This window comes from Mustela putorius, unplaced genomic scaffold (genome assembly GCF_011764305.1).
Source record: "Mustela putorius furo isolate JIRA1106 unplaced genomic scaffold, ASM1176430v1.1 tig00003898_pilon_pilon_pilon, whole genome shotgun sequence".
Taxonomy (NCBI): domain Eukaryota; kingdom Metazoa; phylum Chordata; class Mammalia; order Carnivora; family Mustelidae; genus Mustela; species Mustela putorius.
Genome location: NW_025422047.1, coordinates 32,136,560 through 32,151,871, shown reverse-complemented (window position 1 = coordinate 32,151,871; position 15,312 = coordinate 32,136,560). Strand labels below are relative to the sequence as shown.

General features: G+C 35.5%; 1 protein-coding gene across 13 annotated transcripts in view; it reads left to right on the top strand.

Annotated features, from left to right (window-relative positions):
• Window positions 1–15,312, top strand: part of RALGAPA1 (Ral GTPase activating protein catalytic subunit alpha 1) — a 252,447-nt gene that overhangs the window by 36,145 nt on the left and 200,990 nt on the right. For all 13 annotated transcript variants that reach the window (XR_006602909.1, XM_045067877.1, XM_045067876.1 and 10 more), the window contains exons 3-6: window positions 381–430; window positions 5,531–5,588; window positions 12,629–12,672; window positions 13,989–14,166. Coding sequence is in view for 12 of the 13 variants with exons in the window: in XM_045067877.1 (XP_044923812.1) it covers window positions 381–430; window positions 5,531–5,588; window positions 12,629–12,672; window positions 13,989–14,166 (330 nt within the window). In the remaining variant the exon portion in view is untranslated. The remainder of the gene's footprint in view (window positions 1–380; window positions 431–5,530; window positions 5,589–12,628; window positions 12,673–13,988; window positions 14,167–15,312) is intronic.

Here is a 15,312-nt window from a genome sequence, read left to right as displayed (position 1 = left end):
TTGCGAGAGAGAGCATGCACGGGCATATGAGTGGTGGGAGGGGTAGAGGGAGAGGAAGAAGCAGACTCCCCGCTGACCAGGAAACCCCAGATGAAGCTCGATCCCAGGATGCTGAGATCATGACCTGAGCCCAAGGCAGATATTTAACTGACTGAGCCACCCAGGCACTCCTCCACAGTATATTATTTGTTTTTAGATATAAATGTGTGGAATCTAAATTTATTTTTTGAATAGATATGGTACAGTATTGTCTATACATTGAACAGAGTATGCTTTAAATATTTTATTAAAGAATCACTGAGAAGATACTTTAGTGCTTGAAATATTTTAAGCTTTTTAAATGATAATCTTTAAAATATTTTTCTTTAAAAATGTTTTAGGTCACAAGTCTCAAAGGGAGGAATTGGATGCTATACTTTTTATTTTTGAGGTAAGTGTTTGCCCATCAGTTTTTTTTCCCTTCAAAATAATTCTTGGAACATGCAAAGGAATATATTAGAATTATAGAGCATGAATTTTCCTTGCTTTCCAAGAACTGAATCACATTCTTTGACCTCAAAACATATCTGACTTAATTTTTAATTATTTTTTGAGATACCAGTGTTGTTTTTAGATAGAAATAGAATTACGTTTTTATGCATGTGACACCATAGAATTGGTAATACTGTAAAATAGTTAAGTGTTTTATAAATTATTTTTCTATATTACATTGGATTGGGGTGAGAGAAGTCTTTATTGTTAAATAAACAGAAGGAAGTAGGAACATTTGATGCTTTACTAAAACTTATATTTTGTTTTTGGCATACTGATAAAAATTAGGGTCTCCTCACTTTTAAAATAACTCCTTGCCTCTTCATTCTGTCTTTCAAATCAAGCAATGATAGGAGTATTCCAATCTTTAGAAAGAATTCAGAGATCTGGAGATTTGTGACTTGAAAGACAGTAAAGAATTTGGAAAACTGTGTCTCAACATTGAGCCATTTTGTCTGTTGGTAATTAAAGATAATTCAGTTTTATACTTTGGGTTCTTTGACATGGTTTAGAGGAATTTGAACAATCTGATATCTCTCTTAGGAATTGATTTAGCTATTGATTTAGTCAACAGCTAAAAAAAAAAAAAGGAAGCTTTTTTTGTTTTGTTTTTTTTAGAGTTCTAGATGGAAGTAACTGGTTTTGGTACCTATTGTGCTATTTATTTTCAGTAATCTTTGTCCCTGAGGAATTTACTTATGTTTATATCTCCAGGTGTTTGCATGAACTATTTATAAGGGAAATGTTAAAACATAGGTGTTTTGAGAAAGAATGAATTTATCAGCAAAAATCGTTCAAATTATGTTCTCTAATGTGGAAGTAAATGAGGAAATCAATAACAAGGAAATTTTGTAAATTCATAAATATGTGGAAGTTAATGAGTAAACCCCCAAATAACCAGTGGCTCATAGGAAGATGTGATATACTAAAACTTAGGGAATGCAGGTAACCAAGCACTCAGAGGAAAATTTATAGTTATTTATAGTTATAAACTTAATATAATAAAGCAAGAATGATATCCTCTCAATTACTTAAGCTTCCACCTTAGAAAAAGGAGCAAATTAAACCCAAAGCAAGCAGATAAAAGGAAATAATAAAGATTATAGCAGAAATAAAATGAAAGAAAGATTTAAAAAATGGAGAAAACCAACAGAACTAAAAATTGGTTCATTCAAAAAGATAAGAAAACTAGTAATAGATAGCTGTACTAAGTAAAAAGAGTAAGGAATTAAATTACTAATTTCAGGAATTAAAAAAGAATATCACTAATGACTTTATTGAAATTGTAAGAGAATACTGAGAATACTATGACCAACTGTGTGCCAACAAATTTGATAAATAAAATGGACATGTTTCTATAAAGACAGAAAGCTTTGCAATTTAAAAAGAAATAACAAATCTGAAAGACTTACAACTAGTGAAAAAATGAATTAGTATTTAAATAAAATCCCACCTGGAAAAAGCCCAGACCCAGGTGACTTCACTAGTGAATTTTAACCAGCCATTTAAAGAAAAATACCAGTTCTTCAGAAATTCTTTAATAAAAAAACAGGTGAGGGGCGCCTGGGTGGCTCAGTGGGTTAAGCCGCTGCCTTCGGCTCAGGTCATGATCTCAGGGTCCTGGGATCAAGTCCCACATTGGGTTCTTTGCTCAGCAGGGAGCCTGCTTCCTCCTCTCTCTCTCTCTGCCTGCCTCTCTGTCTACTTGTGATCTCTCTCTGTCAAATAAATAAATAAAATCTTTAAAAAAAAAAAACAAAAAACAGGTGATATTTCACAGTTCATTCTATGAGGCCAATATTACCCAACCAAAACCAGACAAAAACAAGGAAAGAGAATTATAAAATATTTTCATGAATATTGGCACAAAAAATCCTAAAAAAAAAAAAGCATATAAGGGGCGCCTGGGTGGCTCAGTGGTTAAGCCGCTGCCTTCGGCTCAGGTCATGATCTCAGGGTCCTGGGATCGAGTCCCGCATCGGGCTCTCTGCTCGGCAGGGAGCCTGCTTCCTCCTCTCTCTCTCTGCCTGCCACTCTACCTACTTGTGATTTCTCTCTGTCAAATAAATAAATAAAATCTTTAAAAAAAAAAAAAGCATATAAAAAGGATTGTACATCACCAAGTGGGATTTATATATGAAATACAAAGTTCAACATCTAAAAATTAACCAACTAGTATGTAGTAATAATAATAAAATAAAAGACAAAAAATATGTTATTGTTGGGGCTCCTGGGTGGCTCAGTGGGTTGAGCCGCTGCCTTCGGCTCGGGTTGTGATCTCAGGGTCCTGGGATCGAATCCTGCATTGGGCTCTCTGCTCAGCGGGGAGCCTGCTTCCTCCTCTCTCTCTCTCTGCCTGCCTCTCTGCCTACTTGTGATCTCTCTCTGTCAAATAAATAAATAAAATCTTTAAAAAAAAATATGTTATTGTTGATAGAAAGCATTTGGCAAAATCCAATACTATTTCATGATAAAATACTTAACAAAATGGGAATAAAAAGAAACTTCGTCAGCTTGATATAGGACATCTACAATCTACAAAAATACACATTTAAGACTGTACCTAGTACTGGATACTGAGTTCCTCTTTCTTAAGATTAGGAACAAAACAAGCATATCAACTCTTGCCATTTCTATTAAATATTGCACTTGGTTCTAGCTAGCCAGGGAAGTTAGGCAAGGAAAGGAAGTAAAAGGCATCAAGATTGAAAAAGAAGTTAAAAAATAAAAGGTATCAGCAGAGAACACAAGATAAGAATTTCTGGAAAGTGTTCCTTCAGACATTCATGCTTGCCCTGTGTTCAGGAAACTGAGATGGATTAGTTAATGGAAGCTCTTTCAGGACCTTCCTTCTATTAAAAAATAGTGTTTATTTCCCTGTATATAATATATACTTATCAGTTGTTATCTTTAATGAATGAGTGAATTTTCTTAGAATATAAAGATGTTAGATACAGGGCTTTCATCTTTTGGAAAAAATATGTAACCTTTGTGCTGATGTTTTTCTGCTTACAGTGGGGATAATAATATCTGATCTCTATCTTAAGAGACTAATGGTGATTTTTATATTTTATTTTATTTTGTTTTGTTTAAACATTTAATTATTTAACCACAAGCCATTTACCCCTGTGGCAACTTTCCTGACACCTCCTGCTTAAAAGCCAAAAGGTCAGAAGGACCGTGAGGCCCCATTTTCACCGTCTGTATTCATATTGAAAATCAAGATCAAAGGAGCTTTTTTGCCTGTCTGCTCCAGGGAGGTTTCTGCCCTCCCTGAGCTCACCTTAGTAATGATGATTTTTTTTTTAAGATTTTATTTATTTATTTGACGGACAGAGATCACAAGTAGGCAGAGAGGCAGGCAGAGAGAGAGAGGAGGAAGCAGGCTTCCCGCTAAGCAGAGAGCCCGATGCGGGGCTCGATCCCAGGACCCTGGGATCATGACCTGAGCCGAAGGCAGAGGCTTTAACCCACTGAGCCACCCAGGTGCCCCAGTAATGATGATTTTTTAAAAAAATCAAGAAATTTATAGATTAACTGACTTCCTCTTTTTTGAATGAAAAGCACCATTATGTAGTATTAATAATACTATGCAGGATTTATATCAACTTTCCTCCATTAAGACTATACATGGTTTCTTTCATTTTTATAGTATTCTTTCATTTTTAAATAAAGACGTTTATTTACTTTTTATAACAGGCTAAATCTGAAGTATAATAGTCCTAATTTAGGAATGTTTCTGGGTAGTTTACAAACTTAACTTTTCAACTTACAATTTTATCCCTTTCCATACCAAGAAAAATACATTTATACAGTTGTTGGCTAGTAAAATATGAGGAGGGCAATGGTAAAGAAGTTTGTGTATCTCATGTAAAATTTCTTCATCATTCTCCTGTATGAGATGGACTAGTGGAAGATAGAGAAGTGTAAAACATGCATACCATCTTTTGTGGCAAAATAGTATAAAAGTATACATTTTGGATTAAGCATATCAAGATTGGATTCAGTTCTTCCACTTTCTAACTTAAGCACATTACTTAACCCACTTTCTTCTTTTTAAACTGAGATTAATAAACTCTTTTTTAGGATGGTTGTGAGGATTAATGAGATAGCATTACATATAAAAGCATCTAGTGTTTGGCCCTTATGAACACTTTGGTTCATGGCATTTCTAAAGTATAACAGCAGTAAAAGCAGCAGCAACAACAAACTTAAACTCATTCAGCAAGCAGATGAGTACTGGGAGCTTAGTTTAGTAGCATAGTAAGGCAGCTGTTGAGCTAGAATAATTCACACAGAGGAAATTTGTGAAGGGAATTAAAGGTAAAATTATGTAAAATTGTAAAAAGTGTTCATCCTAATTAATGGAAACCTGTATTAGTTTAACTGTAAGGATCCTGAAATTTTAAATATTGTTCTTATACCTATAGCCATCATAAATATAAGTACCTTTGGGTTCATGTGAATCAAGTCAGTACAAATATTTGATGTGATTTTTGTAAAATCAAAATATTTTTCCTTCTTTTATCAAAACAGGAGGAAGAACTACTCAAAGTGAGACACAATGTTACAAATAATAGTATCTGAAAGAATTCAGAACTTATTAGTAATATCCACAATTTGGAAATTCTAGGAGTAGCAAATAATCATTTTGAAATATGTTAGAGTTCATTATTTAATTCATAAAGAGGGATATACTTACTTTCCACATCATTATGAAAGATAAATTTCATTAGTGTCGCGTTCTAAGTCTTTGTTAGTATAGCTTGTTGGGTTTTGCTTTTGCTGTTTTCAAATATTGATTAGTGTGCCAGTGCTGAAGTAGTGCAAGTCCTGTCAGATTATCTCAAATACTGTTTTGTGTTGGTGATGCTATCTATATTTTACATAAGAAACTGTTACATGCTTATTGTAAGCTCTTCGTTTATTTTTCACATTGCACAGAATGTGGTCTCATTACTTGCTTTTCATTCTTTGTTTTATTCGTACTGATTTTTAGAAAATTTTACAACTTCTTCCAGAGAGAATTCATCAGCGATGGCAGTTTCATAGTATTGGTAAGTGATTTGAATGTATATTCCCCATTTGACATAAATGATAATATATGAAAATGCTCTGTACTGGGTTGGTCATTATTTGAAATGAATTTGTAGTTTATGTTTTAGTAGAAAAATATAAAGAATACAAAACTAAACTTAATGGGAATGTAAAATTAAAAATAATAGATGAAGGATTTCCAGTCAAAGTAGCATATTAAATTTCTTTGATCTATCTGTTCTTTTACTTTCAGTAATGATAAAACTACAAAACCAAAAAAACAAAAGCAGACTCAACATCAAAATAAACATCTGAGAATCAGAAATGGAAGAGAAATGTTAAGTGCCAAGTAGAGTGGGCTCCAGATTCAAAAGCAAGCAGTGTCAGCTGGCAGTTTGCTCCACAGAAAATAGTGAGGAGAACTAGAGTTAACTTTCTTGTTAACTCTAGCCAGAGTAGAGCTTTCCAGATCATGGAATGAAGCCAAAAACAAAAAAGGAGGGAAAAAAAACCTGTTGTGGATTACCGTCAGAAACCAAGTAGGGAGGAGATCACAAACTTTCTGTTACTAGGAAATAAGCCAAGGTGCTTGCTGGTTTGGAGTCTGGTCTTATATTATTAACAGTGTTACCACAGTCCTCTTGAGTGCTTGTTCTCAGACATGCTTCCCCTCTGTGATTAGAAACTGCAGATAACAGTTGTTGGCTTTCTTATTTATTTATTTAGGTTTTATTTTTTCAGTGTTTCAAGATTAGTTCTTTTTTTTTTTTTTTTTAAGATTTTATTTATTTATTTGACAGAGAGAGATCACAAGTAGGCAGAGAGGCAGGCAGAGAGAGAGGAGGAAGCAGGCTCCCTGCTGAGCAGAGAGCCCGATGCGGGACTCGATCCCAGGACCCCGAGATCATGACCTGAGCCGAAGGCAGCGGCTTAACCCACTGAGCCACCCAGGCGCCCCTCAAGATTAATTCTTTATGTACACACTTAGTGCTCCATGCAATATGTGCCCTCCTTAATACCCACCACCAGGCTCACCCATCCTCCCCTCCCCTCTAAAACCCTGTTTGTTTCTCAGAGTCTCCAGTCTCTCATGGTTTGTCTCCCCCCTCCAATTTCCCCCAGTTCACTTTTCCTAATGTCCTCCATGTTATTCCTTAAGTTGTACAAGTAAGTGAAACCATATAATAATCGACTTTCTCTGCCTGACTTATTTTCACTCAGCATAATCTCCCCCAGTCCCACCCATGTTGATAGAAAAGTTGGGTATTCATCCTTTCTGATGGCTGAATAATATTCCATTGTATATATGGACCACATCTTCTTTATCCATTCATCTGTTGAAGGGCATATTGGCTCTTTCCATAGCTTGGCTATTGTGGACATTGCTGCTATGAACATTGGGGTACATATGGCTCTTCTTTGCATTACCTCTGTATCTTTGGGGCAGGTACTTAGTAGTGCCAATTGCAGGGTCATTGGGTAGCTCTATTTTAATTTTTTGAGGCATCTCCATACTGTTTTCCAAAGTGGCTGCACCAACTTGCATTCCCACCAACAGTGTATGAGTTCCCCTTTCTCCACATCTTCTCCAACATTTGTTGTTTCCTGTCTTGTTAATCTTTGCCATTCTAACTGGTGTAAGGTGGTATCTTAATGTGGTTTTGATTTGAATTTCCCTGATGGCTAATGATGATGAACATTTTTTCATGTGTCTGCCAGCCATTTGTATGTCTTCTTTGGAGAAGTGGCTGTTCATGACTTTTGCCCATTTTTTGACTTATCAGTTTTTTGGGTGTTGAGTTTGAGGAGTTTTTTTTTTTTTGTTTGTTTGTTTTTTTTTTTTAAAGATTTTATTTATTTATTTGGCAGAGAGAGACACATTGAGAGGGAACACAATAGGGGAAGTGTGAGAGGGAAAAGAAGGATTCCCAACAAGCAGGGAGACTGATGCAGGGCTTGATCCAAGTACCCTGGGATCATGGGCTGAGCCGAAAGTAGATGCTTAGACTGAGCCACCCAGGAGTCCCGAGGAGTTCTTTACAGATCTCAGATATCAACCCTTTGACTGTAGTGTCATTTGTGAATATCTTCTACCACTCCATGGGTTGCCTCTTTGTTTTGTTGACCGTTCCCTTTGTTCTGCAGAAGCTTTTTATCTTGATGAAGTTCCAAAAGTTCATTTTCACTTTTGTTTCCTTTGCCTTTGGAGACATGTCTTGAAAGAAGTTGCTGTGGCTGATGTTGAAGAAGTTACTGCCTATGTTCTCCTCTAGGATTTTGATGGATTCCGGTCTCACATTGAGGTCTTTCATCCATTTTGAGTTTATCTTTGTGAATGGTGTAAAAGGATGATCGAGTTTCATTTGTCTGTATATAGCTGTCCAATTTTCCCAGCACCATTTATTGAAGAGACTGTCTTTTTTCCATTGGATATTTTTTCCTGCTTTGTTGAAGATTATTTGACCATAGTATTGAGGGTCCATATCTGGACTCTCTACCTGTTCCATTGGTCTGTGTGTCTGTTTTTGTGCCAGTACCATCCTGTCTTGGTGATCATAGCTTTGTAATAAAGCTTGAAATCAGGCATCATGATGCCCCCAGCTTTGTTTTTCTTTTTCAACACTTCCTTGCTAATTTGGGGTCTTTTCTGGTTCCACACAAATTTTAGGATTGTTTGTTCCAGTGCTTGAAAAATGCCGGTGAAATTTTGATCAGTATGGCATTGAAAGTATAGATTGCTCTGGCAGTATAGACATTTTAACAGTGTTTATTCTTCTGATCCATGATCATGAAATATTTTTCCCATCTTTTTGTGTATTCTTCATTTTCTTTCATGAGTGTTCAAACTCTCTTTTCAGATGACGTGATACTTTATATGGAAAACCCAAAAACTCCACCCCCAAACTACTAGAACTCATACAGCAATTCAGTAATGTGGCAAGATACAAATTAAATGTACAGAAATCATTTGCTTTCTTATACACTGACAATCAAACTATGGAAAGGGAAAGTAGAGAATCAATTCATTTACTCTAGCACCAAGAACATAAGATCGCTTGGAATAAGCCTAACCAAAGAGGTAACAGATCTATACTTAAGGAACTAGAGTTGTTGGCTTTCATTTAGGCTTTGGTTGGATGTCAGGTTTGATTGCTAATGATGCTAATGACCCTTGCTCGTGGGGATGTGTGGGTGACCACCCTATCTACATTGTTGAAGTAGAATGTTATGGGCCTGACATTAATTTGTAAAACATGTATTTGTTTCTCTTAAAAAAGAAAGTTATAGATTTTATTTCGGCCTCACATTTTTTTTAATCCATTATAGCAAGTGATATCTTTTTTGGACACAATTTATAAATGGGCAAAGGATTTGAATAGACATTTCTCCAAGACATACAGATGACTGATAAGCACATGAAGAGATGTGCAACATCATTAGTCAGTAGGAAATGCAAATCACAATTCTAAGGAGATGCCAATTCACATCTACTAGAATGACTATAGGCAAAAAAAAACAAAAAAAAAACAAGCATTGGTGAAGCTTTGGAGAAATTGGAACCCTCAAACACTGTTGGTGGGAATGTAAAATGCTACAGATGCTTTGAAAACCAGTCTGGCAGTTCCTCAAAATATTAAACATTGAGCTCCTCTATGGCCCAGCACTTCCATGCCCAGATATATACCCAAGAGAAAGAAAACACATGTCTGCATAGAAATGTATACTCTAATATTCGTAGTATACCAGTCTTCATAATAGCCAAAAGATGGAAATAACCCAATGTCTGTTAACTGGTAATTAGATGAGTAAAATGTATTTTATCTTTAAAAAAAGGAGAAGTCTTTTGTGGGGCTTTGAAACTGTAAGCCTTCCCAATTAATTCCTGAAACAAAAGAAACTCCGGACATCTAGAAAGGATATTGAGGCAGGGGCTAAAAAAGGCTTTAGTAGATAAAGTTTGAGACTAAATGTAACATACTCGTTAACATACCCAGAAGAACTCTTAAAGTTCTTACAGCTGTTAATAATTCTTACAGCTCAATAATAAGACAGATATTTTTAAATTAGCAAAATATTTGAATAGACTTTATATCAGAGAAGAAATACGAATTGGTGATAAGCCTTTAATAAGGTACTCAAACAGTGAAATCCTATTTTGTGTTTCATAATCATAAAAATGTCTCTGAAGGTTGTTTATGACGATGGGTCTTTTTTTTAGACATCTGAACTTCAAGAGTTTATTGTATCTTCTAAGAAATGTAGCCTTAAATCTCCGAAAGTGCTTTAGGCTCTTTACTTGTCATGTTTTAATAATATTCCAATAAATGTCTATCTTGAGAAAATACATAAATGGTCATTTTTCTTTGTCATTCAGAAAAATGCTAGAACTGTTTTCTTTCATTTTTTGTCATATATATAAAGGAAAATAAATCAATGAGTCATTGATTTTTTTTTTAAGTAGCTGTATTGAATTATTTATATATAGGTAAAATTCATCTAAGTAAATAATTCAGTTATTTTCAATAAATCTTTAGTTACCACTGTCCAGTTTTAGAACATTGCCTCACCCCGAAGTATTCCTTGAAGCCCATTTATAGTCAGTGCCTTTCCCACCACCACAATCTGCTTTCTGTGCTCAGTAAATGTCTTTTTTTGACATTTCATGTAAATGAAATCATACACTTTATAGTAGTTTGCATTTGGCTTCTTTCACTTAGCATGTTTTTGTTTGTTTTCCATATTATGGCATGTGTTACCATTCCTTTTTATTGCTGTATAGTATTCTGTCATGGACATATCATGTTTTATCTACTCACCAATTCACGGATATTTATATCGTTTCTAGTTAATTATACCTCACTTACTCTGTTTGTTTTATTATAGATGCCTTTCAGTTTTCTACGTATAGGAACATGTCAACTGCAATTTAAGATAGTTGTTGTTTTTTTTTTTTTTTAAAGATTTTATTTATTAGAGAAAGAGAGAGAGAGAGAGGGAGAGTGTGAGCACAGGCAGACAGAGTGGGAGGCAGAGGCAGAGGGAGAAGCAAGCTCCCTGCCAAGCATAGAGCCTGGTGTGGGACTCGATCTGAGGACACTGGGATCGTGACCTGAGCTGAAAGCAACCACTTAATCAACTGAGCCACCCAAGCTTCCCAAGATAGTTTTATTTTTGATTTCCAATCTGGTACCTTTAATTAATTAATTAATTTCTCTCTCTTCCCTCCTCTCTCTCTCTCTTCTTTCTTTCTTTCTAGTCTTCTCTAGTATAGTGTTGAATAAAAGTGGTGAGAGCAGACACTTTTGTATCATTCCTGATGTGTGGAAAGCAGTTAACTCTTTCACCATTAAGTATGGTGTTAGCTATTTTTATAGTTGTGACAAGAACTTTTATTAAAGTATCCCTGGGAATAACAAAAATTTGAAAACAAACCAGATGTCCTAACATAAATAAGATTAATAGTATGGAATGGGATTGTATATAGCAGTTAAAGTGAATTAATTAGAGCTATATAGATCACTAGAGATAGTGAAAAGTTATTACGTAGGGGCCCTGGGTGGCTCAGTTGGTTGGGCGTCTGACTCTTGATTTCAGCTCGGATCATGATCTCAGGGTCGTGAGCTTGAGCCCCAAGTGAGGCTCTGCAGTGAGGATGGAGCCGCGTCTGACTCTTGATTTCAGCTCGGATCATGATCTCAGGGTCGTGAGCTTGAGCCCCAAGTGAGGCTCTGCAGTGAGCATGGAGCCTGCCTAAGATTTAGCGCCACCACTCTAAGCACTGACCCACCCCCACGCCCCCCCCCCCCACTTTCTCGCACATGCACTCTCAAAAAAAGGAAAGTAACTTATAGGAAGGCTTGCTTTGTATATCATATATAAATGTAAGTTTTTTAAAAACTAGTAATTAAATTTCAAACTTAATCACATTTGGTTAGTTTTCCATATATGCTCTTTTTCTGTTCCAGAATCCAATACATGATACCACAGTGCATTTAGCATATATGGATTTTTTTAGGGGAGCTGACTAAAGACTGGCATTTACATAGTATTGCTTTACAAAATTGAGTTTGTGCAAACATAAGGAAGGGAATTGCAGATAAGTCAACACAGTTTTATTTGAAATATTAAAGCTTGTTTTTGTATGACAAATGAAACTTAACCAATAAAATCCAGGTTTGGGGTGTGTGTGTGTGTGTGTGTGTGTTATTTTGGTATTTTTAGAAAGAATTAAAAAGTAGGTTTAGAACAAATAGCCATGGAAGAAATTGTTACTGTTACAAGTTTTTAAATATATAAACCAATTCTAAATATTTTATTGATTTATAAATGACAATCCTAATATAAAAATATTTTGGAAATAATTAATACCAAAATCTGGATAATGAATTTTTCTCAGAAGGAAGGAAGGAGAATGATTTGACATAGTTTCAAACAAGGCTTCAATGATACTTGTTAGATAAAATATCATAGATAAGGTAAATAAATGAAATTTTGAATTTATAAGAAACATGGGACTGTGTTTAGATTTGTTTAGACCAAATGGCAGGTCTCTGGATGTTTGTTAATGTGATTTCAGTATTTTATTATAGAGTCGAAAAGTTGTATAAATTAAGATGGCTTTGAATATTCTGAAAATGAAAATTAGTACAATGAAAATGTTTGTTAGGAAATATTAGAATTACAGAAGTTCATTTGGTTAACTAAATGGAAATTTCCTACAGTGGTTTTTATTTGTATTAGTGATGCAGAAAGTATTTAATTATATCCTTGTCTTAAATAAGAGATATACAGAGATAATGCTATAGTAAATGCAATTGGGATTAGGGTTTGTTTCAATAGACTAAATCATGTTTAATTCCAATAGACCATGTGTCGAAAAGGTGACTCTTTATATGCCCTCTGGTTCCAAAATTATGGCCAGAGGGATATCAGGGTCACCAAGAATAATTTGGAGATTGCCAAAGACTTGTTTTAAAGTATTTTCAAGTCTGACCGAGAACTCTGACATTTGGAAACAACTAAGAAAATATGAATATTTTCAATCATGTTTCCTTTTTAGGATTGATTTTAAAGAAACTGCTTCACACAGGAAACTCCTTGAAGGTATAATTATGTCTTTTTTCTATGACTTAAAAAAACTGTCTCTTCTACTTTTCCTACATCAGCTTTTTTTCCTAAAAATTTTTGAATTGTCTTTAGTTTACTTAGTTGAAGTGAACTGACTTAAAATAAAATATACAACATATTTAGTATGTATAAAAATACATACTGGGTTGACTAGGCTATTGAAAAACCGTTGCCACTGCATTGAATGATTCACTAGAAATACTTTACTCTGGTCCCCAGGAGACAAAAATTATTCAGTCTTTCAACAAATTATTCTTTATATTACTATAAATATTCTTAGATGTACAGAAAAATAGAGGATTTATATTAAAAAGTTGGTTTTATTTCTTTTCTTTTGATTATCTCATTGTGCTGTGGTAAGAGAAGCTATCCAGTGCAAAAGCCTCTTATAGGTTAAGTGAAAGTTTCCTATTGTGGGTAGTTTTGGTATCAAGGCTTGGTATAGCAGTACAAAGGAATCAGCTTTCTGAATTGTTTGTTTTCTTGTTATCTCTGTAAACTCTAAGGTTGGCAGCTGTTGAACAGCTTTAACAGTGGCCATTTACAAAGCTGTGGTAGGGCAATTTCCGAAGCTACCAGGGAGATTAGCTTAGTGAAGAACTTTGTGTTTTTGTTGTCAGAGATTGAATGTTTTTCTGTCTTTTCCTATTCTCTTCCTGAAAGAGAATTTATGCAATGGTTGAAATATTTGTTGTTTTTTGAATATGGGGGGTGTTCTAGGTACTTAGGATATAGTAATAAGTCAGAATTTCTGCTTTGCTGGTTAGCAGCAAATAATAAATAGATGACATAATTTCAGAGTGGTAAGCTTTTTAAGAACAAGAACATTGATTTAGCAGGGCACACCAAGATCCCCGTAACTATTCCACCTTTTACCGAAGTCAGCGTATGAGGAACAGTTGTTCTCGTTCTTTTTGCTTCTTGGATTAGACCAGCGGTGTTGAGAAAGAGGGAAGTAAACAAGAAGGAAATACTTTTCTGATTTTTTTTTTTTTACCAATGGAAATTATAGAATAAAGATTACCTGATGGCCAAGTTTATTCTGTATTTGTTCAGAATCCATGAATTTCAATTTATAAATGATGAGAGCACAATAAATGACATGGATATAGTAGCCCTTCCTCTTTCCTTCCCTTCCCCTCTTTTCTTTTTTCTCTTTTCCTTTTCCCATTCCCTCCTCTCCTTTGTTAAATAACATTCTCTAATCATCTTCTAGAGAATTTTGGTCTTAAAAGTAAGAAAATATTTCCCTTATAAGTAAAAATACTATTTTTCATTTCGTTTCATTTTAGATCAGACGGGAAGGTGTTCGTCTTTTCTTACTGTGGTTGCAAGCTCTTCAGAATAACTGTAGCAAAGAACAGCTTTGGATGTTTTCATGCTTAATTCCTGGATTTTCAGCACTACAATCTGAACATGGACCTCGAACTTTAGATAATCTCATTAATCCTCCACTCAATCTTCAAGAAAGTAAGATTCATGAGATCTTATCCATCAGTATTTCAAAATTTCCTATGTAGTTTGTTAATATAGTTTTAAAATGTTCATGGGGCGCCTGGGTGGTTCAGTGGGTTAAAGCCTCTGCCTTCAGCTTAGGTCACGATCCCAGGGTTCTGGGATTGAGCTGCACATCGGGCTTTCTGCTCAGTGGAGAGCCTGCCTTCTCCTCTCTCGGCCTGCCCCTCTGCCTACTTTTGATCTCTGGCAAATAAATAAATTAAATCTTTAAAAAAAAAAAAGTTCATATGTTTGTTTGCTTATTTATTTATTTATTAAAGATTTTATTTATTTATTTGCCAGACAGAGATCACAGGTAGGCAGAGGCAGGCAGTGGGGTGGGGGGAGGTGAAGAAAAGGGGGAGCAGGCTCCCTGCTGAGTAGAGAGCCCGATGTGGGGCTCTATCCCAGGACCCAGGGATCATGACTTGAGCTGAAGGCAGAGGCTTTAACCCACTGAGCTACCCAGGCACCCCTGTCCATATGTTTATTAACTGGATAATTCAAGGCCATGTTGTATAATATAGGTTTTATTATTTTTTATGTAGGATGAGGCCAACAGATCAGAAGATGATTGTGATTAAAAAAAAATAGTTATAGTTCCCAAGGGAAGAGGGCATGCCACACCAGGGAGGGTGGCCAGAGGGGGAGGTGCCAGGATCTGTCAGGGGTAGGGCATTAAAGGCAAGAGCCCTTGTTGTGAATTCTGTAGGTAGGAACATGTGAAGCAGTGTGAGAAGTCCTATGATTGGCTCATTTGGATAATTTCAGCAGGCTTAGGTGCATAGTGGCTGTCCCTCATTGTCACCTAGGTACCTGTGTGATTAGGTCAGAGGAATAGTGGCCTTGAACGTGAGAGCTGGATAGAAGAGGATTAGAGGTGTGGACCCTGGACTGGTTGTTTTTGCGTGTAGAAGGCATGTTCTCTGGCCCATCTTTACTATCTCTGGGAATTAGCTCTTTAGCCCCAGGAAAGACATTCTCTCCCTGGCCAGCCAGGCTTCTGGTGTCACAGCATCAGAAACAAGTGGTTCATAGAATCCATTTTACATTTATCTTTCATTTCTAATTCTCATGTGTCATCTTGTATCCTTAAGTTAATTTAGATGTACATTGCAG